This window comes from Tasmannia lanceolata, unplaced genomic scaffold (genome assembly GCF_043159265.1).
Source record: "Tasmannia lanceolata isolate RefF3 unplaced genomic scaffold, GAP_Taslan_0.1 ptg000037l, whole genome shotgun sequence".
NCBI lineage: Eukaryota > Viridiplantae > Streptophyta > Magnoliopsida > Canellales > Winteraceae > Tasmannia > Tasmannia lanceolata.
The window spans coordinates 11,832,520-11,857,060 of NW_027518714.1; the positions used below are offsets into that span (position 1 = coordinate 11,832,520).

Here is a 24,541-nt window from a genome sequence, read left to right on the forward strand (position 1 = left end):
CTTCAAAAACTAACTCCCACTACTCTCAACCCATACATCATAACTCACACCCATAACTCAAACACATTCCCACAACTAGACAATAATTACATTATAACTGCCCATATGCACCATAGTTATATGCACATAACATTCCTTCCCCCTTAGAATTGACCTTGTCCTCAAGGTCGAATTACTGTCGAAAAGATTGTATTCCGCAGGGTCCAAAATCTTGTTGGGCACACTTCGATTGAGAAACACAGTCAACTTTAGACCTCTGTATTCTTCAAAAATAATGACCGTGATCTTTCGAATCCTTCTTTCAAAATTTATTTCTCTGAAAGTTGGAAGGAAATATAATTTTTCATCCTCGTCGCCATTGATTTTCACGATTTTCTCTACTTGAGAATCAAATTTCTCAAGATTTAAATTTTCTCTGTCTTAACGTATTTCTTTGATCTCTTTGCTGATTTTTTCCAAGCCTTCCGTGATTCGCCAGTGCTCCTCCATCATTTTAAAAAACTTCACTTTGATTTGCCGGAAATCATCGCGTAGGGATTCCAAAAGCTCTAACGGCACAGCCATAGCGTAGGATCTACCGCTCTAATACCAATTTGTTACGTGCCTAATCGGCCGTAACGCAAATAAACAAAATCAAAAGAGAGAAGAGGGAGAAAGAGGTTGATTCGAGGCAACCAGACCTCCTAACAACTCGATTCGAGAGGAACCATGACTCTCCAAAACAAAGTTTCCTTTGCTTTAAGTTATCTTCTTCCCCCTTTTCATTAACATAAACTTTTTAAATACAAAAATGAATGTAGTGCCACATAACTACCCCATTAACCCACTTACATAACACTTAAGAAGTAACCAACACCCACTAACAAGACACATCTTCAAAAACTAACTCCCAATACCCTTAACCCATACACCATAACTCAAACACATTCCCACAACTAGACAATAATTAGATTATAACTACCCATATGCACCATAGTTATATGCACAAAACAGAAAGATTCGAAAATACTACGCATCTGATCTAACTGATAAGAAATTTGAATGGATCACAAGTAAGATATGGGTGGATTTGGTCTGGGCGGATCCGTTGATACACCTAGATCCAAAGGATCACCTAGATCCAAAGGATCTGAACATTAATAGGGCACAACTATGGTATTCCAAATTGTGTGTGCTAGATACATATCCTCATGGCTGAAATTATTTCAGATCATGACCAGTCACAAAATCCAATGGAGGGCCCAATGTACAAAAATATGCTTCATAATTTTGTTTTCTTTCTTTCTATCTATTCATAAGTAATATTGTCATAATATTTTAAAAAAGGGATATGATTTCCGCACAACCATGTTTTGATGGCATGTATCTTGTCTTTTAGTATTTATTATAGAGCTGCTAAAAGGTTATTAGGGTTTCCAAAGAGCACTTACCAAAAAATTAAATACTAAAAGACAAGATACATGCCATGTCTCAAAACATGTTTGTGCTGAAATCATTTCCCTAAAAAAATCCTAGTCAAAACAACGGACAGAATTTCATTTTCCTGCCTTTTATTTTGATGACTCTCTCTCTCTCTCCCCCCCCCCCCCCCCCCCCCGCCCCCCCCCCCCCCCCCCCCCCCCGGCGCCAGATATCTACGTACAATGTAATTAGGTCTGAGGACACTTCCATGGACGGTCTGATTTGAAATGGATCGTGACCTAGACTTTGAAAGTACGATATGAAAAGCAGTCCAAAAAGGATTGGTAGGTAAAAGATCCAAATGGATCGTGACCATGAAACAACCAATAACTCCAAAAGCTTAAGGGTTGGAGAAGACCTTATTTAATCTTTAATACTTTAACACTTACCCTCACATGCGACCCCTCTTTTTGGGTTGGCCATTAGATGTGGATTTTTAACATCAAGGAGATTTGAATTGAGGACATTTGCTCTGATACCATCTGAAACAACCAATCACTCCAAAAGCTTAAGGTGTTGGTGACCCCCCTAATTTTGAGTAGTGGCGGGGCCTAGAGTGTCAACTGGCTAACTTTATAATATGTTTGGCCTAAAAAATGAATAGCTTGTATTCGGTCTGGGCGTCTGGCCTGAATAAGAGGTAAATTTGGATCTCAATAGCTTGTGGGTCCGGTCTACTTCCACTGGGTCCACCATTTTTGGAATTGCATATACACTAGATGTTTGGTATATATAATAACCGGATATCTACAAGCTATATTATGGTTAGGGTAGATTGAGGTGCAAAAATAGAAATCATGCATATTATGATAAATAAGCAAATATTTAGAATGGTGGGTGGAATTTCCTAAATTTCAAAGTGGCCATATAGAGTGTGATGGTATTGAAAGATAACGAATGTTAATTTGATTTCAAAGGTATCTTCCTATTTTTGGGTAAACGGGGTGGAAATATCATTTCTCATCTACATGTGTAGGTAGAAAGAGTGTTCTACGAAGAAAGGTTGGCGTTATTTTATTTTTGTCAAGATGTTAGCTGAATAGCACAGTACGGAGGCAATAATAAAAGTGAGATATTTGAAAGAAGCATCAAAGTTAGAGATAAACCAACAGATATTCAAGTATTAGGTGACACTTTTTGCTCTTTAAATTAGGTCCATGTTCGGTAGACTCTGTTTTTCTCCCTTCTCTCAATATGAAATACACAAATTGCTCTGCTTTGAAAGAGAAATGGGAGAAAAACATAGAACACCATTTTTTAAAAATGAGACATTGGGCCCAAATTTCAATTTTTAGAATAGTATTCTATGTTTTCCTCCCATCCCTACCAAACCCTAATCCCCTCCCCCCCTCCCAATTTCATTTTTGTACGGATACTATCACAAAATTAAAATTAAAACGACACACCTAATACAGATAAAAGAGAGCCCTTGGGAAGAAAAAGAGGAGCCAGAGTCCAAAATCCTTTCAAATAAAGTTAAGAGTTGCTTTTGGGCAACAACTAGGGAAGGCGCGGAAGAACAGCTCCAACGGTCACAAAGTCTCTTAAACGCGTTTACTTAGCCTCACCCCCTCATGTAAGAAACCAAAGAGGAGAGGTTAGCCTGGTCAACCTTGTGACCCGTTTGAAGTGGACCCGCGGGTCCACCCAGCCCGTCAAAACTAGGCCGGGTAAATCCACAAGTGCCCGTAGCATCAAAAAATGCAAAAAATGAAAAATGAGAAAATTAGACTCTTAGAGGTTTTAAGATGAAGGGCTTTTAGAGACCAAAATGCCCTCATGTACATGAAGTAACTCCACCATATATATATTCTCCCTCACAGAATTTTCAGGTTGCCTGTGCCCTGTGGTAGTGGAATTTTCAGGTTGCCTGTTGTTCTTGGAATAGACTGAAGGTATTAGGTATATGCTTTTAAAAGCTAACATGTCTGTTCTTGATTATCAATGCAAAGTTTATTGCATTTATTTTGTTATTCTACTTGTTGATTAAGCATTCATTGTCACACAATTCATGTATTCATTTGATAGTACTTTTCACGCACTGGAAACACTTCTATTTGATGGGTATTCCATAATTTTGGCCATCAAATGGGGCAATTTTCAGATTGTCCAATAACCTTGGAGGCTTGGAGAATGTGATACCAATAGAACTCCAAAATTTGCCGGGTTACTTGCGGGTTTACCCTTACCCGCCCGGGTGGGGTCTGGGTACATGAAATGGCAACCCGCATAATCGCTGGTATTTTTTACCCGTACCACTGGGTCTGTACCCGCTCGGGTTACCCGTTTGCCAGGTCTAGGCCCATCCCCGTCTTTTGTCTAGATTCTTGAAGCATCACATGCTTCAGCTGTACATCGTATGGGACCCATGGTCTTATGATCCAAACTGTTCATTTGGTGGCCCCACAATGAATAGAGCATGCCCTAAAATATAAAGCACTATTTTATTCTTTCATATACTAGGGGATTTTACTTAGAAAAGACTAATAACGAATTCGGGTCCATGGAAAGATTACAGCCAATGTTCCACAGTCAGCAAGATAAAGTCCACCAAGTTGACGGTTAGGATTGTCCTACAGGAAGATTTTCAGGCGCTAACCATCCAAACTGAAGACCCACCACACCATGCAACCCATTGTCAAGGCTTGGTAGAAATTTGGAAAATGACCCATTGATTTAACAAAATTAGGGCCCGTTTGGATACCTCCCATTTTGTATTTGGATTTGGAATTGAGTTTTGAATACAAAATGAATTGATCCGGTAACTCATGTAGAGGGAGACAGAGAGGGAAAGGGGTACTTCCTAGTGGAGGGGAGAGGTTGAGGAGCTAAGTGGGTGAAGGAAACTGCCAGATCTGTGGATTTCCAATTTCTTATTTCCACAGCAAATTTAGAAATCTGATTTTTTTCATTGTCAGCTGCTGAATTAGAAATCCACGAATTTGATCCGATCCAAATTACAATGCAAAAAGGCTGCGAATGTGAGAAATCCAAATCAAAATCTTCTCATCATCCAAACGGGCCCTTAGGGAATTTTGAGGAAAGGCATTTCACAGCTGACATTAGCATGAGCGAACAGCCACCTCATATGAATTAAATGAATAAGACAAAAGGTGAAAAGTGAGCCTATGTGGCTGTTCTCTCATGCAAAATCAGCTGTGAAATGCCTTTCAGTGAAATTCCATAGCAAATCCTAAAAAAATATATCACTTAGATTAGTCAGCAAGAACAAGTTAGGCTCCCTAACTTTCCAATGACTTTTTCATTATGCGTTGGGTTTAAATCAAATCAAACTACTGCACATGCCACATGGGTATCTTGTTAATTTCCAATTTATGTTAACTAAATCCTAATCAATGAAGAAAGTTTCTAGTTTCTATGGACTTTTTTGGATAATTTCCTTTTTACAAGTTTGGGAGACAAACGTGAAGATAAGCCACGAGTAGATGGAGGCTTATGTGAATATCAAATCATCTCCAATTCTTCATAAAATACTTTTAAAGTAGGACTTGGAACACCATTACAACTTTGATAATCAACTATGCACGCACGTTTCACAAAAGATAATACAAACTCCCCCACACAAACCCATGAAGTTCAAACTTTTAAGCTGGTGATCATCCCCCTTAGGGGTCTAGTAGGTCAGATGAACGGTGATCCTCAACAATGTCTCGGCCCCATCGGTGACGTGCTGACCGGACGGGAAGAGTGACCGGATCTCGGCAAACCCACATGCATTCTTATACTTCCCGGTCCCACCTGTCACCGATAAACGTGACATGGCACTCCCTATTTTATACGCTCCAAAGAAGTTAAGGCTATCCCCATATTCTCCACCCTCGATCATGGCCGTAAATGCCATCATCTGTGTGGTCCCATCAGCAGAGCTCGCCACATAGACACCTTGGGCTTTCCCAATTGATTGAGACCCCATGTCGGGTCCCATAGTCAACACATCATCTATGACCGTAATTGTGCCAAATCCCAATCCGAGTCCATCGGGGCCCAATTGAGTTTGTGGATTAGTAGGGGTGGGACCATTAGGGTTTTGTGTGAATGTTGTGCCGGATAAGCCCGTGCCCAAGGGGATACCGTTGTTACCATTGACGGTTGGGATTGCACCATCGGCGTTTGGGATTGGGACCCCACCTTTGGGAGGCATAAATCCGATTGGCCGAGCAAAGGGGACTTGACCATTGTAGATGTTCCCTAGCAAACCAGTTATAGGTCTAGCTGTGGGACTACTACCACCTAGAATGTCGTGCATGTACAGTTCTAGAGTGGGGTCCGCGTGGTCACCGGAGCTAGCGGTGGTGCCAATATCAGCGGAGGTAATTGTTGCCACGTGGACGGTTGTGATGAGCACAAGAAGAGAAAGAGTTGACAGTGTTTGAGTGAACATCTTGATTTGCTTGCCAGTATATGTGTAGGTGTCTGTGAGATGAGGAGTGTTTGGGCATAAATAGAGGAGGATTGAGATGGAGCTGTTGAAAGAGCTAGAAGTGAAGCTGTTGGAGGAAGGAGAGTTGGTGTTTTTAGCATGGGGATTAACTGATTACAAAGGGGCACTTTTATTCACCTGACCACCCCCTTAGACCTTAGTGGCTTAGTGTATTTAATACCGCTCTTTTTACACTACAAGGGGGTGGCCCGGGGAAGAAAAGGTGATGGATATATCATTTCCCTTACAAAGAGAAATTTAGCAATGGAAATGTATAGAGTTGGTACAACCAAACCATGGATCCTGTTCTGAATAGAAAATGCTGAGGTAGCTAATAATCACTTTTTGGGCCCCACCTGTGTCACATGAACCTGATCTGATCCGTTGGTCTAATTGCTGAAATTGATTGTTTGGCAGCCTTGATCTTGTGGATGGGATCTCTGTTTGGAATGGGGCCAGGATCATCATTATCTCCATTTGTGAGGCTTCGTGGGGCCCACATGGAAATGTTTTGTCCCTTTACTAATCCGAGGGTTAGGATCATCCTATGGAGATGATTGTTGCGGCATGCTCTTTCTGAATTGGGTCCCAATAAATGATTGGTTTGGGTCATTAAACATGTAGATTAATATTGTAATAAATAGAGTTAAGTCGACCATGTTAGCACATAACCGACCTTAGCTCAGTTGGTAGAGCGGAGGACTGTAGTGGGCTTCCCGTCAGTATATCCTTAGGTCGCTGGTTCGAATCCGGCAGGTCGGATTTTTGTTTCTTTTTTCTTTTTCTTGTTTTTTTTTTGGCATTCTTGGATCCTCGGATATGATCAGGACCGTCCACATCGGATGAATTAAATGAAGGACAAAATTGCCTAGAAAATATTGCTAATTTGATTAGTGGTGCCATTTGTAAGGCATATTGGACTTCCATTATTATAGGCCCATGAATTAACTGGATTGAAGAGAATGCTAATGTGAAATTACCACCTAACTTAATTTAGATATAGATGAATTAGTGTATGCTTAATCACATTATGATAGGGTAATTATGGGGTAAGTAGGCTTGATATATCTTCCATAGTGTGTGAGACTCTAATAGGTATGATATAAAAAAAAGAGGGATAACTAATGAAAGATCTCTGTATTCAGAGAGTTGGGATTGTAGCTCAATGGTTGAGGCTTCATATCTCAAACTTTAAGGTCGAACGTTCGATCCCAGCTTACCTACTAAATGAAAGAATTTGATCATGGCAGCTACCGCTACGTGTTTTCGAGAAATCTAATCAGACAATCCTAGCCCTTCGCAATGTTTTTTGAAAATTTTGGGATAAATGATTGAAGCTGATACAGGGTGGTGATAAATGTTCTTATTGGGACAAATAAAGGGATAGGAAATAGATTTGGCATGAGTTCAAATGGCAATTAGTGTGAATGACCATCTGAACTAACTTTTCAAGCCAAGTTATCCATATGCTGTACAGATTCTTCATGATCCATGATTTTGGCCCTCCTCACAACTGGAGAGATCAATGTCCATACTGCATAGATACAAATAAGACAGAGAGTCAGTCCAACTCAATATGAACTACATAACATTGTTTAATAAGACAGAGAACTAGACTTGGATTCAACATAATCCAAATGGTGGTGAGCAATTTCACTGACTTTTTGAAATTTTTTTTTTTTTTTTCTGGGCTGGGCAGACAGAATTTGTTCAAGAAAATGGAGAACTAAAAAATACAGCAAAGTGCTAAAGCTCAAATCAGGAACCAAAGAAATTAAACAAATCTCAATTTAGACCGATCATTGGCATCATCGTCTACTGACCCAATTCATTTTTTATATTTTTCTTGAATTTATTTTGTGATGAGATCAATGAGGTATATGCTGAATTGAGTCTCGTGTTCAAATTTCCCAACAACGATAAATGAGTATCATGCTTTAAGTACACGAATAGGGTATTGATATATCTATGGTCACAAGATCAAGTAGTGCTGATAGCATTATGTGGCTTTGATCGAACAGTAATGTTTTCAACCACACAAGTAACAGGTCCAAGATGAAGAGTCAGTAAAATACAAAAGGTTATCTAAAATACTAAATGGGTTAGGTTCCAGTCTCTTAATAAAAGTGACAAGATGTTTGTTCTACAATTGCTAGATCTTATGAAGCAATCAAAGCAAAAGATGGTTGACAATGACTGGAGGAAAACTATATGAACAAGATGTTTGTTCTACAATGACTGTGGGAGATATATTAGTGAGAGAACCTCTAAAGTTCCTCCCAAGCAGTCATCCTCACAGCAGTTTCCTCTTCAATTGTGTGAACAATAAAAAGTTTAACGATTCCTCCCAGTCAATTATTTTCGACAGCGTAGCATATTACTTGCATGAAATCTTGTGAATTCCAATTTCCGACAGTAAATAGAATATTCCCAAATATTTATCCAAGTACAGAATCAGTGTAGCAGCTAATTAGTATTAATGGAACACTAAGAAGAAATCGGCACCATTAAATAAAGAGCGAAAAAAGAAGAAAATATGTATGACCACTTACAGTATATGGCAGCCGCAAACCACTCGTTGACAATTTTCACCCATGTACTAGCCCAGCCAACATCAATGCTCCACCTGGTTGTGTCACATGAATTTAGGCTATCAACATCCAATCAGAAGAGTGCAAGATCAAGAGGGGAGTGCTATTGCCAAAACAAAGGATTGGGGGGATCATTTCCCAAAAAGAATGGTATAAATTTAGGAGATCTGCTATCTTACTTCCTGGTTGAGTTGTGTAGGTCCCAGCTGATGAATAACATTGCAAAGTACATGGCCCCCATTGAAAATGTGAAATGGAAGAACCCATAGTTATAAGGGATATCATCTTCTGACTGAACTTTATTCTTGCAAAACTGGACAGTGTATCAGGAAAATTCGTTAGCCAGTTGTCTTCAGTGCACAGCAATAACATGCTCTGGCAACTGATATGTTTTTCGTTCTGAAATTCATTTAAAGATATAAACGATGATAATCCAAGAGAAAGTTCTTAACAACTGTAATAGATGGCCACATAACTGAAGCTTGGTAAGATCATGGTAGAAGCCCACTTCACCTGAAAGGATTGCGAATCGATTCCAGTAGAAAATGTAGCCATGACAATTGAACAAATAGCAATAAGGAAACCCTGGAAGCAACATTATGGAAAGTAAAATTTGTTGTCCGACTGGAACAGAAACTTTAAGAAAACAATAGTAATTTAGTCAAACAAAAAATCTCACACAAATTGCATGGTGTTGTATTGCATTATTCAAGTGTATATTCTGATGTACTACGACAGTGTGACTTTGAAAGATTGACTCAAAACTTGAGTCTTGTGACGGAATAGAAGTTACAATTCTGAACAGGTTTTATCTGAAGGAAAACTCTTTTCTGTGTTTAGAAACTTTGAGAACCTCAAATAATTAAACAAGGAGGAAATATACAGAAAATAATGTATCGCCATGGTTAATTATAGAAAGACATTTTATCTTTGGCGTTAAAAAATGGCGTTGATCATTTTGTATTGGAAAAGCTGCATCCAAGGGTAGCTTGTTATTTATTAGAAGGCTGCCAGAAAGTTATTTGTGTTTAGGGTATGGTGTGCCCATGTCAAAGACTAAAAGTACACGATTTATAAATTCTTGTGCAGTGGATGAAAATGTGTGGGAGAAAAGAGTAGATAACTGCTGTCATTTCTAACCCAATATAGAGCAATTTTTACAAATATCAAGTAATGGAGGATCTTACTCGAAATTGATCATTATCTCTTTTAGAATAATTTCAAGATTGCTAGAGCAATCATATGGTCACTGAAAAAAAAAATTTGAAGTGCTTTTTCTACTTTGGTAAAAGGGAATTTATATCAATTTCGTCACATTCATAGATCAGAAAATAATTTTATATGACTTGGAGAATTTTGGTCATTACTCATTTATTGATATTTTCACATTTGAGTTATTAATGTTTATGTTTGCAAAACTATTACACTGAAAATTATGTTATGAGGACACTTTCCAAATGTGGACACCTTTAAGAAAGGTTTGAGCTTCAGGAAAGGATTTGTAGAAGAAGGAAAATCAAATGGTTCTAGTTTGGTTTTCTTAGGAGTCTCCTTTCCTAATTTTGGGAGCATAAGAATCGAAGAACCAAAGTTTTATGGAGGTCCTACACTGGAAAGAATCTCAAGAACATGAGGACAATTTGGCTAGACGTCCACCATAGTATTTGAGCTGCATTCTCACATGCTTAGCACCAATTCTGTCCAACATACAGATAAGATCATGCAGATTATTACTTTCAAATTGCATACAATTGTTTAGTATATAAAATCAGGTCTTCGGATGGTTTAGAGTGCAAAATTTGATCTGGGGTAGCAAACAATCATTTGTATGGAAACACTCTTGCTATTCAGAAGATGTTGCAGATTAACTCAAACTTGAAATCATGATTCGACAAGGGCTTAGGTAACCCAGTTATGAATGATGGTTGGTTAAGACTCAGGATATTCAATTGCTTGAGAAAACCACTATCATCCTCCATATAAAAGAAAACATTGAGGTGCATAGTTTGATGATGGCAACCTAGATCAAGTAAAACAATTACAAGTTGTGGAAAGCGAGCCAAAGCAGACTTCCAAGAGCAATATAAAGTAAAATATAAAAACTCATACTCTTCTCATAGTGATAGTAATGATAAAAAGATAAATAGTTCTGGCTAATGATGCAGCTACGAAAACATTTTACCAACTGAAGAAACAAAAATGCATTAGATGCTTGTTACAGTAGCCATTTAGTGTAACTTTAATAAAACAAAATTGACAGATATGGAAATGTACTGTGCATATGAATCGAAATTACATGTACCACAGGATCTTCAGCTATTCAACTATTAGTTTATGAAGAGCATATCTACTTTAGTGAATGAATATAAAAAATCATACTCTAAATTGCATAACTACCCACCAACTCATAGAAGTGATACAGCCAGAAAAGGAATATATATAAAAGGGATGAACATTGACATCTAGCTTACAAATATGGTAGTCCAATCACCATTCCCAGTCCCAGATATTGTCTTTTGTGGGCTGCATTTCTCAATGGCAGGTTCACTGCAGAGCCATTTTTACAGTCATGATGGGCTTTTAGACATTTAAATTCTGGGCATATTTCTCTGTCATAAAACATTATTCATGTCTTACAAGTAATTGCTAATATCAGACCAAATATTCGGAGATGCATGAATCATGTGTGTTGATAAGGATATCAAGTAAATAATAGCATATTTGACAAAATAATACAGCATCCAAGAGAAAAAAAAACAGTAAATATCAGGAAAAACACCTGGAAAACAACTCCACAAGGCTGTTCATACAGCCCCTGGAGATCAAATCCACACAAAAACACTTTCTGGAAATTTAAACAAGTCCTATAATGCTGTCCATAGAAAATTTATATTAATCTGCAAGAAACTAGGCTTCCCAAGCCTTATTCTAGTTTGGTTACTTATGTAGTAGACAAGTTACTATCCTAAAACAGTTTACACCAACTTGATAAAGAAGGAAACTGCTTTCCTATACCAGTACTTACCAGTTACCAAGAACCCAATCTAGAAACTTCTAGAAGTTATGAATAGGTAACCATTATTTCTACCATTCAAAAAAAAAGGGTAACCATTATTTCTGAAAACTAAAGATGACAAGAATACCAAATTTTGAACCAATCAGACCATTGTGAGCGTCTTTGCTGATGTCACACTTTAAAATTAATTACAACTTTAATACCATTGACCCAAATTTTGAGGCTCAAAACAATTGAATCTTGGAAAATCCATGGAAAATAGTGTTATACATTTCGTTCTTTGAAACAAGCTACATATTGCTTAAAATGGATACTAAGTTCAGAAATTATGCCTCCCAAAAGTTTCTACATAAATTTGTGGGACCTATTTTCTAACTGCATCACAACAATATTTCTTTTAATAAACCGGTGATATATATATATATATATATATATATGAGGAATAAGAGTGTGCGCTCGACCGCACCAAGCTTAGGTGCGGTCGAGGGCCAAAAACTCATGTGGGCCCACATTGTTAGGATGGCCCAAAGCATTCATTTGCAAGACCCCATCATAGATAGGGTGTGTACAAAAAATCAGCTCCATAGGATTATCCTAACCCATCCAAAAGTGGAGGGCAAAATGGACAGACATCGTTTGCCACAAATCTGCCCATTTTTGCCCTCCACTTTTGGAGGGGTTAGGATGATCCAATGGAGCTGATTTTTTGTACACACTCTATCTATGATGGGGCCTTGCAAATGAATGGTTTTGATCACTACAAAAAGTGTGGGACCCATGTCTTTAGGTCCTCGAACGCACCTAAGCTTAGGTGCAGTCGACCGCACACTCTTATTCCTCTATATATATATATATATATATATATATATATATATATATATATATATATATATATATATATATATATATATATATAATTTGAAATTTGAGATAATGATATTTTAATAGAACATGTGCTCCCGGAAAGCTAGCAAAGCTAATAGTATGAGTTCCCTTCAATCAAATCAATAAGAACGAACACCGCCCTCCTTCTTATTCAGGAACCCATTTGAGGGGGGGCCTCGGCCCCGGCAGGGGAGAGTGGCCGATCCTTCCATTATTAAGTACGGCTGGTACCATTTCGATGTGTTTCGATTCTTCCGAACAAGAGAGGTTTGATGCTTCTGAATCCATTGTATTAATTCCACTTCCTACTCGCAGTATGCTCTTTATGATCCCGCCTCATGATTCAATTCATGCCGTCACCAATCCAGTGCCCAAGGAACTAGACCTTATGTAAAGCACCTTTTTCACATAGAGCGGATTTTCCCTTACGATCTGGAATTGGTCATAGTCTGCCAAGAAGGCTTAGAAGCGCCTAAGGATCTTCAACCCATCTAACTATAGGCTATTTGATATACATCTCGTTTGGGATTCAAACTGTAGACCAGTCACTTACTATAGAACATGTGCTTCGTCATGAGGAAAGAATTGCATTTGGATCTCACAAAGTAAATTCCACATACTACACTCCAATACAAAATGACTAGAAGAGAAAATATATATAAAAAGCAATCATAGGTGTTTTGGAACTGTTAAAGTATAAAGATTAAATAACATCTCCAACAGCTTAAGCTTTTGGAGTAATTGGTTGTTTGACATGGTATCAGAGCAAAGGTCCTGGGTTCAAAATGTTGAGGGGTTCCACATGAAAGCAATAATCCCACATCGGAATAGTGAAATGGATGTGGATGGGCTTATAAGGATTCGGGCACCCTCCCCTTAACGGTTAGCTTTTAGGGGTGAGTTCTACCCGGGTCCCTACACAAAACTCCTTGCTATTAAAAATCCACATGTAATGGCCAACCCAAAAAGAGGGGCCATATGTGCCACGTGTCGGACAACACTAAAAAGAGGGGCCACGCGTGAGGGTGAGTGTTAAAGTATAAAAGATTAAATAACTCCATCTCCAACAGCTTAAGCTTTTGGAGTAATTCATTGTTTGACAGGAACATGGTCATCCATCCATAATTCTACTTGACGAATTTTAAATAGAAATCTGATAAAGGAATGAACTTCCCATTAAACTACACTTGCTACATAGCCCCATCCTTGTTTACTTGTGTCAGCATGATCAACTCTCACTTGCATCAGGGTTGAGCCTCTAGTTCAATTGGTAAAAGACAATGTTCTTAAAACCGTGAGGTCTGAGGTTCAATCCCGGATTATCTACAAAAAAAATAAAAATTCATGCATGCATCTGATCCTTGATCTACTATTTATAGAAAATAAACATTAGTGTAATTATTTAACTCATGCTTTTGCCACAATCTCTCCTTTGTGCATTGAATCTATTATAGTTAAGATTACTGAACGTGTTAAAGCTACAGCATGAAGTTCTAAGCACTAGAAGTCAAAATTAGACTCGGTGTGTAGAATAAAACATCAAACAAGGATATAAAATAAAGTGTCTCTATACATAAAAATAAAATAAAAAATTCAGGGGAGTAAGCCAGTCTGCAAAGTGAGAAATTTGAACCTTCTGATGGCAGACCAACAAAGGAAAACAACATATGAACTCATAATTCCTGAAGATAAAAGGCCTCTATTAACCTGTTCTATGCATCCAAATAACCATGTATCAGATGCAGAGTACCAAATATATGCCTAAATATAACTTGGGGAAACATACAGTTCACACTTAAATGCATACTTTATCACGTAACAGATCGGAAATTTTATTTTGCACCATTACAAGAAATTTCAACATATACAAATGAACTTGTAAGAAGTTATAAAATTGACAGCACGTTATGTATTGAATGGAAGGAGTGGAGCTTCTAAACATAACAATATGGTGAGACAAATCCACTCTCACATGCATCAGGGTTGAGCCTTTAGCTTAAGCTTTTGGAGTAATTGGATTGTGTATTGAATGAAAGGAGTGGAGCTTCTAAACATAACAATATGGCGAAACAAAATCCACTATTCACAATAAAAATAAAAATCTAGGCTTTGCATAAATCTCCTTGACAATTTACCAATGGATTCCACAAAAAAATAATAGAGACTTCTTTTGTCTCTCAAGGTAGCAATAACAAGTAGAATTGTGACCATTTTGGATCACTGACACAAACATGTGATGTCTGTAAGCATTTACGAAAACAAACACCCATGCAAAGTGTCAACAAAATATGGAATTCGTATAAAAAGACTAGTTCATTTTCCGAGGAAATGCTTTGGTCAAACATTAATGACAAAGGAAATGGAAATTGATTAATCACCTAAGAAGCTCTTTGACTGTTGACTGCTGAATCATGGTCAGATAAATCCAAATTTAAGCATTGTTAAGCAGACAAGAAACAAGAAATTGGTTTCTAATTAAGCGTGAATAAAGACCCATTTAATAAGATAAGCTACTACCATTAGACAAGAAACAAAATAGAGGGGGGCGGGGGTGGTGGGGTGGTGAGATTAATGGTTCTGTAAGTTCTGCCCTACCATAAAAGCAACTAAAGAGATTTTATTATAAATATAAACATATAAAGATGATCATAGATCACAGACTATCATAGATATATGAGTTGAGGTGTATACCGATGCTCTTGGGTTGGATATATCTTTCTTTCTCTCCTTTTTGTATTAGGTTTTACTTCTTCCCACCACACACCACACGTTTCACTCTCTTCCTTCTCCTATTCTTGTTAGGATTCTCATATCCTCCTTCCTCAAGTGTGTGTGTGGGTGGGTGTTGGGCCTATGTCATGGGTTGGACCCGTAACAACTTGGAGAAGCAAGAAGCAGTCAATTGTGGCCATGTCTAGTGCATAGATATAATCTAGGGCTATGGCTTTTGAAATGCAGAAAATATCAAATTAAGAACTTTGTTATGTGAATTGAAGATAAAGGTAAACAGTCCTATGAAGCATTATTGTGATAATAAAGCTTCCATAAGCATCGCCCACAATCTAATTCCACATGATGAAATAAATCATATCGAAGTGGATCGTCATTTTATTAGAGGTAGATTCTCAATAAGTTTGTTTGATGTGAAGACTTAAGATCAAAAGGTTGATGAAAACAAAGTTAGGAAAAATCTTTAGGCAAGCTAGTCATGATGATATATACCCTGGTTGAGATTGGAATACTGAGTTATGTTTATTGTGTAATACTGCCATACTTGTCCTAATGACAAGTATGACTTAAATCTGAATAAAACTAGAAGAATCGGGAATCTCCCCCTAACTCTCATTTTCCCAAAGCTCTCTCCTTTCTTCTCTTCTATTCTACTCCTTCCACTTGCCCTTCTCTCTTAAGTCTTAATCATATCATCAAAGACAACTTTTTGTTATACAAAGTGTGGCCCTACAAGTATGTCTATTTTCAAGTATCATAAGGATCTTCTAAGTTCTACACGAGCATGATTATTTTCAATTATAAAGCTGCTTGGGAATAAATGTGGATGTCCAACTTATCATTTGCACAAGATCGAAATGCTCAAAAAAATATGTGGGGTAAATTGACTATCAACAAAACAAACAAAAAGTAGGATCTTGAATTGTAAAGAAAAATATAAAAACATAGATCTATAGAAACTGTTATAATTCCTTAAGGCTTCGTTTCTTTCGATGTAAAACGGGCCTAAAAACAACTTTTACGTCGAAAGAAACAGAGCCTAAAGAAAAAAAAATCAATTGGAGGTTTGTTAAAAAAACATACCTTTGAGTGCAGCGATACAAGCATCATTACTTTAAGTAAGATTGCAGTCCATGTGATAAAAAAAATGTTGAGAGTGCATGAGTGACCAGGAGCATACGATAAATACATCACTACAATTCCACATATAGAAGCAATATAGAAAATGGTTGACATCAATAGTCCAAGGAAGGAGCTGCAAATGATTAAAAGGTTGATAAATCAGCCACTTTTTTATCAGACCATTTTAAGAAAATAAGCCAATGTAAGATGCAACAAATAGAAAATATGTTTATCCATTAACAAAATGCCCAAGTGTCGCATCAATAGCAACTTTGAGTCTAGATAAAGCAGTTACAAAAAAAATATCAAAATAAGAATTCTTGCGGTAGCCATAGATTTTTATTATGAATACTGTTCATAACTGACTCCTTTTTCTATGCAAATGTGCAGCACTTCATTGGGGACAAAATTGAGGTTTCCTAAGGAAGATTTCCACTACCAATGTAAATTTCAGTTATTTGACCACTAATACTTGTATAAATGTCTCATTTGGAATGTCTAACAGTTATTACAGTTATTAAAGCAAACTTTCTACTTTCATCAAAACCCATTTAGAATAAGGTTCACAAATATAGCATAACAAATTATAATCAGTTCTGCCACAATATCAATAAGATATAAGAAAATTAAAATAGCATGCTAAGAGAAGGCATTTTACCTATGCTTCAATTTTGTATCTGGCATCCAATAGTTATTCCACCATGTGATGAATTGAATCACACTGATGAGTTGGAGAACAAGAAAGATCCTATATAATGTAAAGTGAAAAATGTTCCATTATAATCTTCTATAGAAGTTTGAGAAAAGAAAAGAAATATCAGTTTACCCAAAAAAAATCATTTATAAATGAATCGACAAAAAAAGATAATATAGCAAGAAAGTCATCATGTCATGAAATTTTCCTTTTCTTACTTCTAGGAAAGTTATGTTTTTATATGATAAAATATAAGGAAGAAGATCACTTTCCAGGCGTGGAAATCACTGTCAAAAGGATTTGCTCATCCAAAAATTGATTATGAGGGGAATGGAACCCAATAATGTAATAGATCTGTTGGTTAGGGATGGTGCATCAGGAGAAGAGTTGAGTATTTGACAAGCACGGCCCCTGTTATAGTGATTTATTCTTTTATCTTGTAGCATTTTTGTCTTATATATAAAATTTTCTCATTATTTATCGGGAAATTACAGAAAAAGTAGAATTAAAAAACCATACCATAATGTGATTTAAACAATCAGATTTAGGGGTAACTTGATCGAGAGAATGGTTTTTCTACAATGTTTATCCACTGGTGACGGGACCCGAGTACTGAAGACAACAATCAGATCAGATCTTCGAAGGCTGAAATAACGACACCAGTTGACTTAAAGAGTTTCATGAGCTGTGCAGACCACATATAAAGGCTATGTTCAAGGTTTAGTGTCGTAGTATGACAGTATGTGGAGCAATAGAGAGAAGGAAATCAAGACAAGGAGGAAATCTTTCACATAAAAGAGAGGGATACAAGTTTAATGTCCTACCTTGGTACATGTATAGAATCAGGCTTTATCAAAAAATGCTGTCTCACCATGAATTCACAAAGAAAATTAGAGAATGGATCCGTAGGCAAAGGAAGCAACAATGGCATTGTTTTTTTTTTTTAGTATACCATTTCTCTCTTAATGTGATATGTATTGGTCATTGTAAAATTCTTCTGTATCAATACATTTTGAGAAAAAAACATTAGACTAATTATCAATGGTCCCAGGAAGTCCTTCGAATAAACGAAAAGACATGCTATTGCACATCAATAGAATGGGTTCCAAATCCATGTAAGATATTGATAAAAATCAGGAAAAAAAAGAAGGATTATAGAGTTACCCTGCACCAATGCGAGCAACTTCCCCTGCAAAAAGAGGGTAACAAAATTATTGCCTTATTTTGGCATGGCAAGCAGAACACGAACTTATAATTTATATTTGAAAATTCCAAGCTGATATAGAGTACCGATTTCAAGACTCAAAAATGGTTTGTCGACAATTCTTATTCATTGAATGGTGGCGGTTAACAACTAGAAAAGATCACGATACAGAGAGTACTCTAAAAACAAAATGACAAATTACAGTGTGGATCCACTACATTGAAAAGGATAAGCATAATTTGAAACTTTCAAAAAGTTGGACACCTTTTTTCAACTTACACATATTTCAGATGAAAAGGATGGCCGGATTTTTTAAGGTAAACAAAGAAGATGGAAATGCTGATACCTTTTACTGAAAAAAAATTGACACCCTGTTTATCTATGTTATGAACTTCACTGGGGGAAACTGAAATTCATCTCATGTCTGAAAAAGGACTGGAGCAAAAAATAGCATGTGCAAGGTAAAACTTCAAAGTTCTATGACAATCACTTTTGTATGCTTACCATATAATCGAATGAAATCCAAGGAGATGAAGAATGGAACTCCCATTGATACTATCAATATCACAATCTTTAAAGCCCACCATCTAGAATGCCATGCATTGCAGGCTTCGTACAGCTTGCAGGATCTAAATGTGGTGACAAACATTAACGAGAAAAATATCTGTAACATTTTGTCAAGGATGAAAGAGCTTAAATAGAGAAAAGTAAGAAATCTGAATGAAGTTTATATCCATCATATTCATTTCTGGCTGAAAAGCACAAATATTATTTATGGGAAATCACCTTACTACCTACTGCAAGGACTTGTGAATATCATAGAAGAAAAAGCACGTATAAAAATTTCATGAAGGCAAGAAAGTTAAATTTGTGTTTGAAGTAAAAGATACAAAACACCCCAAGCTCACACGAAGCACTCCCTCCGTACGGAAGCAATCACGTCCCTCAGTTCCACAAGCTTTTAGGTCTACAAAAATATTATAATAAGCCAAAATTACAATACAAACATGGGAGATAATTATTTGAATAAGAAGTACCACAGAGAATTCCTGCAAGCATATCTTGAAAATCCATGATCTCAAGTGTGTCAATCATAACATACTGCATGATGGAATTCTATGTGTAAAGGGCGGCCCAGTGCACGAGGTTCCCGCCATTGCGAGGTCTGGGAAGGGCTAGATGTACGCAGCCTTGCCCCTGCTTTGTAGAGAGGCTGTTTCCGTGACTCGAGCCCGTGACCACCAGGTCACAATGGAGCAACCTTACCGTTGCGCCAAGGCTCTCAATTCTATGTGTGAAGAACCAAAATGATTAGATAAACAGTTTGAAGTAAACTGATGCTAGGTTTAGAAACCTTGGGAATAAATGAAGTAATGTATTCCTCTAAGTAATGAATTTGGAAGAACGCGTCTTGAATCCTAAACTACAGACGAGAAATCAAGGGAAATGATTTAAAAACCATTGGGCAATATCATGGCATTGGAGGAAAATAGATATAATGGAAATACAATGAACATGGAAGAAATAGATCTGTCTGCATCATATTGATTTCGGAGTTCCGACATTTCCTATTACTAGTAGTTTCTGTCCATGACCATGGGGCTTCAGTCATTTAAATATTGAAGCGGTATAATTTATTTAGATGGTGTTGCATTATATTGTAAGCCTCAAAGGAAAATGTATTCACTTATACTGTTTTTGAAGTACTTACGAGTTACGATAAACAATTATATATGAGCTTATAGTGCATGTTTATGCAGTCAAATGTACTACACTGCAGCCATAACATGGGCAAGGGAAGATCAAAAATAGAAGAAACCTACTATCAATGTCTATGCTGAAGAGTTTCTTGGCTTACTGAAATTTGCCAGAAATTCAAAACAGGGTAGCCAACAAATACACAGAATCCATGCAGATATGGATAAAGATTGGGGTATAATTGGGTGAAGGAAAAAACACTAAGAAGCTGTTCCTAGACACCTACCTTGTCTAGAGAAGGATAAATGTAGCAACTGGGTAGCAATTATCACTCAAAAGCACAGCAATGGTGGAGAAGATAAATATTTGTAACAGTTCTAGGGTTGTCTGATTCAGATGAGATGAGAAATATGTATAACAAATAGAAACAAGACTTACCTCGGAGCACAACAAGAACCTTGTGTCCATAATCACGGACGAACCAAGCCATTAGATTTGTTAATAAGAAGATAAACCCATATGCATAGCGAGCTTGCAGAGAGTTCTTCTTTTCCACACTGTAATTCGCATGTGTAGGTTTGGCGGGTTCTGCTTCTTCCCATTGAGTCACCTCCAGACTCCCTTCTTTACCTTCTGCAAATTTGTTTTCTACAACAATCTCAAGAGACTCAACCATTCTGCATTCCCAAGCACAAAAAAGCAATTAATGACATTCACATTTTTCCCATCAAAATTAATGGAACACCAGAACAGTTCTCGAATAGTATCTCTACTAATCAGTTCTATCTTCCCTCACATGAAATTGTTCCCTGAATAAAGAAATTTCAGTTGGCAGCAATGTAGATTCTTTATAAAAAAAAAAATATTAAGCAATGTCAAAAAAGTATTTAATCTAGAAGAAATTGACATACAAATGCATATAAGAGCAGATTCTCACCACAAATGACAACAGACAATAAAGAACATAAATTACAGATTCGTAACACTAGACCTAACTTTAATCATTCAAAAAAAAAAAAAAAACTAGACATAACTTCATTGAGAGTAGAGTCTGGCTTTCAAAATGTACCCAAAATAAAATACAGCTGCACAAAAATAAGAGGGAAGACCAGAATTCTGCTTTCTCCAAAAACCAAGCAAGCTTCACTGTAGAAATAGAAATGTAGGAAAATAGACTCAAAGATAGAAAGGAAAATATTCACAGCAGAATGCATCAAATGAAAGAAGAGCAGAAACAAAAAATGCAACTTCATCCAAAAACCATAACAATTGGACTCCAAAATGCCAACAACAGAAAAACCTCCAACAAACACAACATAAGAGGAAGAACAACCCCAATCAAACTAAAGAAAATTCGAACAATAGGAAGAAGAACTGAAATTTACTTCAGAATACAGCCAAAAGACAAGAAACAACTTGGCCTCAATAAAAAGAAGAAACTGAATTTAAAACAAGACACATTAAGAAATTCTTCAATGAGTAATTTATTAGACTAAATAAAACTAAGAAATGCAGCTCAGTCTAAAATTGAAAGCAATAACACCAATATCAGAGAGAATGAAAAATGAACTTAACTGGGCAGGTAATACTGCCTAGGAAATGGGTATCCAAATCTTGAGAATTCTAAGAGAAAGCGAGTGAAGTACAAGTTTTCTTGTCTGAGGATGAGAAGTAAGAAATCAGTATGCAATGCCCATGAAATTTGCTCTTATATAGTGTCTCCTCTACTACATAAGTAGTGTAACAGTATAAAGAGAATGTCCGAACTCCTAACTCCAAACAAGTTTTCCCGGCCACTGATGTTGGCACTATCATGTTTCAATAATTACACTAACTCATCTTGTCTTTTACTATTTAAGCAGGTGTTAGAGGTCCCAAAAAGCTCTCGGAAGCCAATTAAAGAAGAAAGGACAAGGTGAGTTTTGCAATTATTGAAACATGGTGGTGCCAATATCAGTAGCCTTGTTCCCCCTCTTCTATTTAATTTTTATGAAATGACTCAAATAGCCTTGTTTTCTTTTTGGAGGAATGATAGAATGAAGGGCGCCATTTGAAAAATCAGCTTCAAGGGCGCCCTTGTTGGTTGATTTCTGAAAAGTCGATAATATCGGTTTCCACTTTTTTAGGCGCCATCCACTTTTTTCGGCACGAACTCTGCATAAATCAACAATAAGGGCTCTTGAAGCTGATTTTTGCAAGGGAGCCCTTCATTCAATCATTTCTCTTCTTTTTCATATTGAGTCTTTATGTCTTCTCTAAAATGGCCAATTTACAACTCTTCCTCGCACACACCATATGTGTGGCACATGTATATGGTGATCAAAGCCATTGATTTGGCAGACACCATATAGATGGTTCACAACCCAAAAATTGGGACGATCCTAACTTTTAGCTATTGGATATCCAAAATATTGGACGGTTATGATCAATCAAGGTCGGGCCCACTGTTCATAGTTGGTTGTATTACAATGAGGCCCCGATTGAAGCATGAGATGCTTCAAGGATCCGGACAAAAGACAGGGTAGGCCCACCAGGTTGACCAGGCTAACCTCCTCTTTGGTTTCTTATAAGAGAGGGTGGGGTTAAGTAAACGTGCTTAAGGGGACTTGGTGACCGTTGGAAGCTGTTTTTTCACCTTTCCAAGCTGTTGCCCAAAAGCAACTCTTAACTTTAAAGAATTTTGGACTTAGGCTCCTCTTTTTCTTCCCTAGGGCTGTCTTTTATGGGTGTTAGGTGTGTTGTATTCCTTTTATTTTGCCATAGATCCTTGGAAGAAGTGTAAGTTTGGGGAGGGGATTAGGGTTTGGTAGGGTTGGGAGGAAAACATGGAATACCAACATGCGAGATTTCAAATTGGAGCCCAGAGCACTATAAAATGAAGTGGTGTTGAGAGAAAGCCATGTTGAAATTTACACAGCTCTTGTTTTAATTTTTAACACACTAACAATATACGAATGACCACCAACCACGATGATGTGGATCCCTGATCCCACCACGATCACATGCTGACTGACTCCCTATCAATATCCCCACCAACATGAACAAGCATACTGAACTAATATCATGGGAAGCTCAACAATCAATGGTGCACAAGTTGCCAAGGCCTTGTTCGGTTTAGACTGTGATAACGGATTGTGAGTCCCAAACATGGGCACAAAATTAAGGCCAAGTTCGTTTAAGATTATTACAACCGATTGTTAGTCCAAAGCAAATGATTTGACTCTTTTCAAATCATTGGTTTAAGACTAGCAATCCGTTGTGAAAATCTTAAACGACAGGGCCTAAGCTGGAAGCATAATAATGAAGGTTCAAAGAACCCTTCAAAAAAAAGCAGATGGTAAGACACTAAGGCCATGTTCGATCTAGATTATGACAACCGATTGTGAGTCCAATAATCAATTTGGCACTCACAATCGGTTGTCCTGATCTAAAATGAACAGGGCCTAAGATGATATTAAGTCCAATAATCGGTTTGGGACTCGCCATCGGTTGTCAAAATCTAAAACGAGCAAGGCCTAAATCACCTACTGACACTGAAACCGACCAAGGTTTTAAATTTCGTCCGAAATCCTAAATTTCAGACTTCAGTCAAGATTGAAACAGAAATGGTCCGAAACCGAAATCGGCGAAATGTACCAAATTTCGGTCGAAATTTCGGAAATTTCGTCAACTTTGGCGAAATTATAAAGAATATATTAGTTTTTTAATCCATTACCAAATTTTGGTAATTTCAGCCAAAATTTCGGCCCAAAAATTGAAATTTCGTGTCCCAGTAACAAATTTCAGCCGAAATTTTGAGATTTCAGTTTCGGTGGGGTCAGAAATTACCCCCGAAACTGAAATTTAAAACCTTGCATCCGACGAATGGGACACATGCCCGTTTAGGGTGGTGATAAATTCACCCCCGTTTAGGATGAATTCACCCCATATTTTTCAAAATGGCTGTACAGCCCACACCATAGGATGATCCAAACCGCCCATTTGATGGGCTACAACATAAATAGGTTGTTCCTCGAAAATCATTTCCATAGGACGATCCCAACAGTCCAATCTATAGAAGTTTCCATAATGTGAGCCCCTCATTAGATCGAAGGGTTAGAATCACCCTATGGAAATGATTTTTGGGGCGGCCCATCAAATGGGCGGTTTCGAGCATCTTATGGTGTGGTTTGTACAGTCTATTTTGAAACATATGGGGTGAATTCATCCTAGAAGGGCATGAATTTATCACTGCCCCTTGTTTAAAAAATGAATAGCCTGAATCCGGATCTGATCCAATTACAAGATACATTTAGGATCCAATTAATGTGGAAAAGGACAACTGATAGTAGCAAAAACATTAGTTGAAAGTTGAAGGTAGTAGGGTTTTGGGTTTTGGTTAAACTTTTATACTTACCACATGCATGCACAAACAGCTAGGATCGTGTCATCTCTTGTGTTGAGAGAAAGTGTAGTCAGTGTATGTCTTGCCAAATACATGGGATGCTCGTGGTTGTTGTGGCCCTTGTGGGCCCAACTAGCTCATTTTAAATGACAGTCATTGATAGAATTTATAATTTTCAATTAAGGTCAGATTAAAATTTTCATGCCAGTTTTGCTTAATTTATACTTAATAAGGATAAACTTTTGTACATATTAATGAGAACAACCATGAAATATTATATTTCTGTAAGAACACCACATACAGGTCCATAATATT

The 24,541-nt window shown here is 37.2% G+C and overlaps 2 protein-coding genes and 1 non-coding gene across 3 annotated transcripts; 1 reads left to right on the top strand and 2 right to left on the bottom strand.

Moving 5' to 3' along the window:
• Positions 1-4,972: 4,972 nt before the first annotated feature.
• On the bottom strand, positions 4,973-6,029 carry LOC143862546 (dirigent protein 18-like). Its single transcript, XM_077373618.1, has one exon. The coding sequence runs from the start codon at positions 5,861-5,863 to the stop codon at positions 5,096-5,098; it is 768 nt and encodes a 255-aa protein (XP_077229733.1). The 5' UTR covers positions 5,864-6,029; the 3' UTR covers positions 4,973-5,095.
• Positions 6,030-6,573: 544 nt separating this feature from the next.
• Positions 6,574-6,664, top strand: TRNAY-GUA (transfer RNA tyrosine (anticodon GUA)). Its single transcript is given in 2 exon segments — positions 6,574-6,610; positions 6,629-6,664. It is a non-coding gene; the product is annotated as a tRNA-Tyr (tRNA).
• A 542-nt stretch (positions 6,665-7,206) lies between these two features.
• LOC143861932 (Serinc-domain containing serine and sphingolipid biosynthesis protein) lies at positions 7,207-21,547 on the bottom strand. The gene is made up of 13 exons (XM_077372901.1): positions 21,418-21,547; positions 20,281-20,519; positions 19,035-19,111; positions 18,649-18,808; positions 18,105-18,129; positions 16,905-16,994; positions 16,208-16,379; positions 14,028-14,101; positions 10,965-11,040; positions 9,007-9,078; positions 8,673-8,806; positions 8,455-8,528; positions 7,207-7,436 (listed from the first exon to the last, which is right to left on the bottom strand). The coding sequence occupies exons 2-13, from the start codon at positions 20,516-20,518 to the stop codon at positions 7,351-7,353; spliced, it is 1,278 nt and encodes a 425-aa protein (XP_077229016.1). The 5' UTR covers position 20,519; positions 21,418-21,547; the 3' UTR covers positions 7,207-7,350.
• Positions 21,548-24,541: the final 2,994 nt, after the last annotated feature.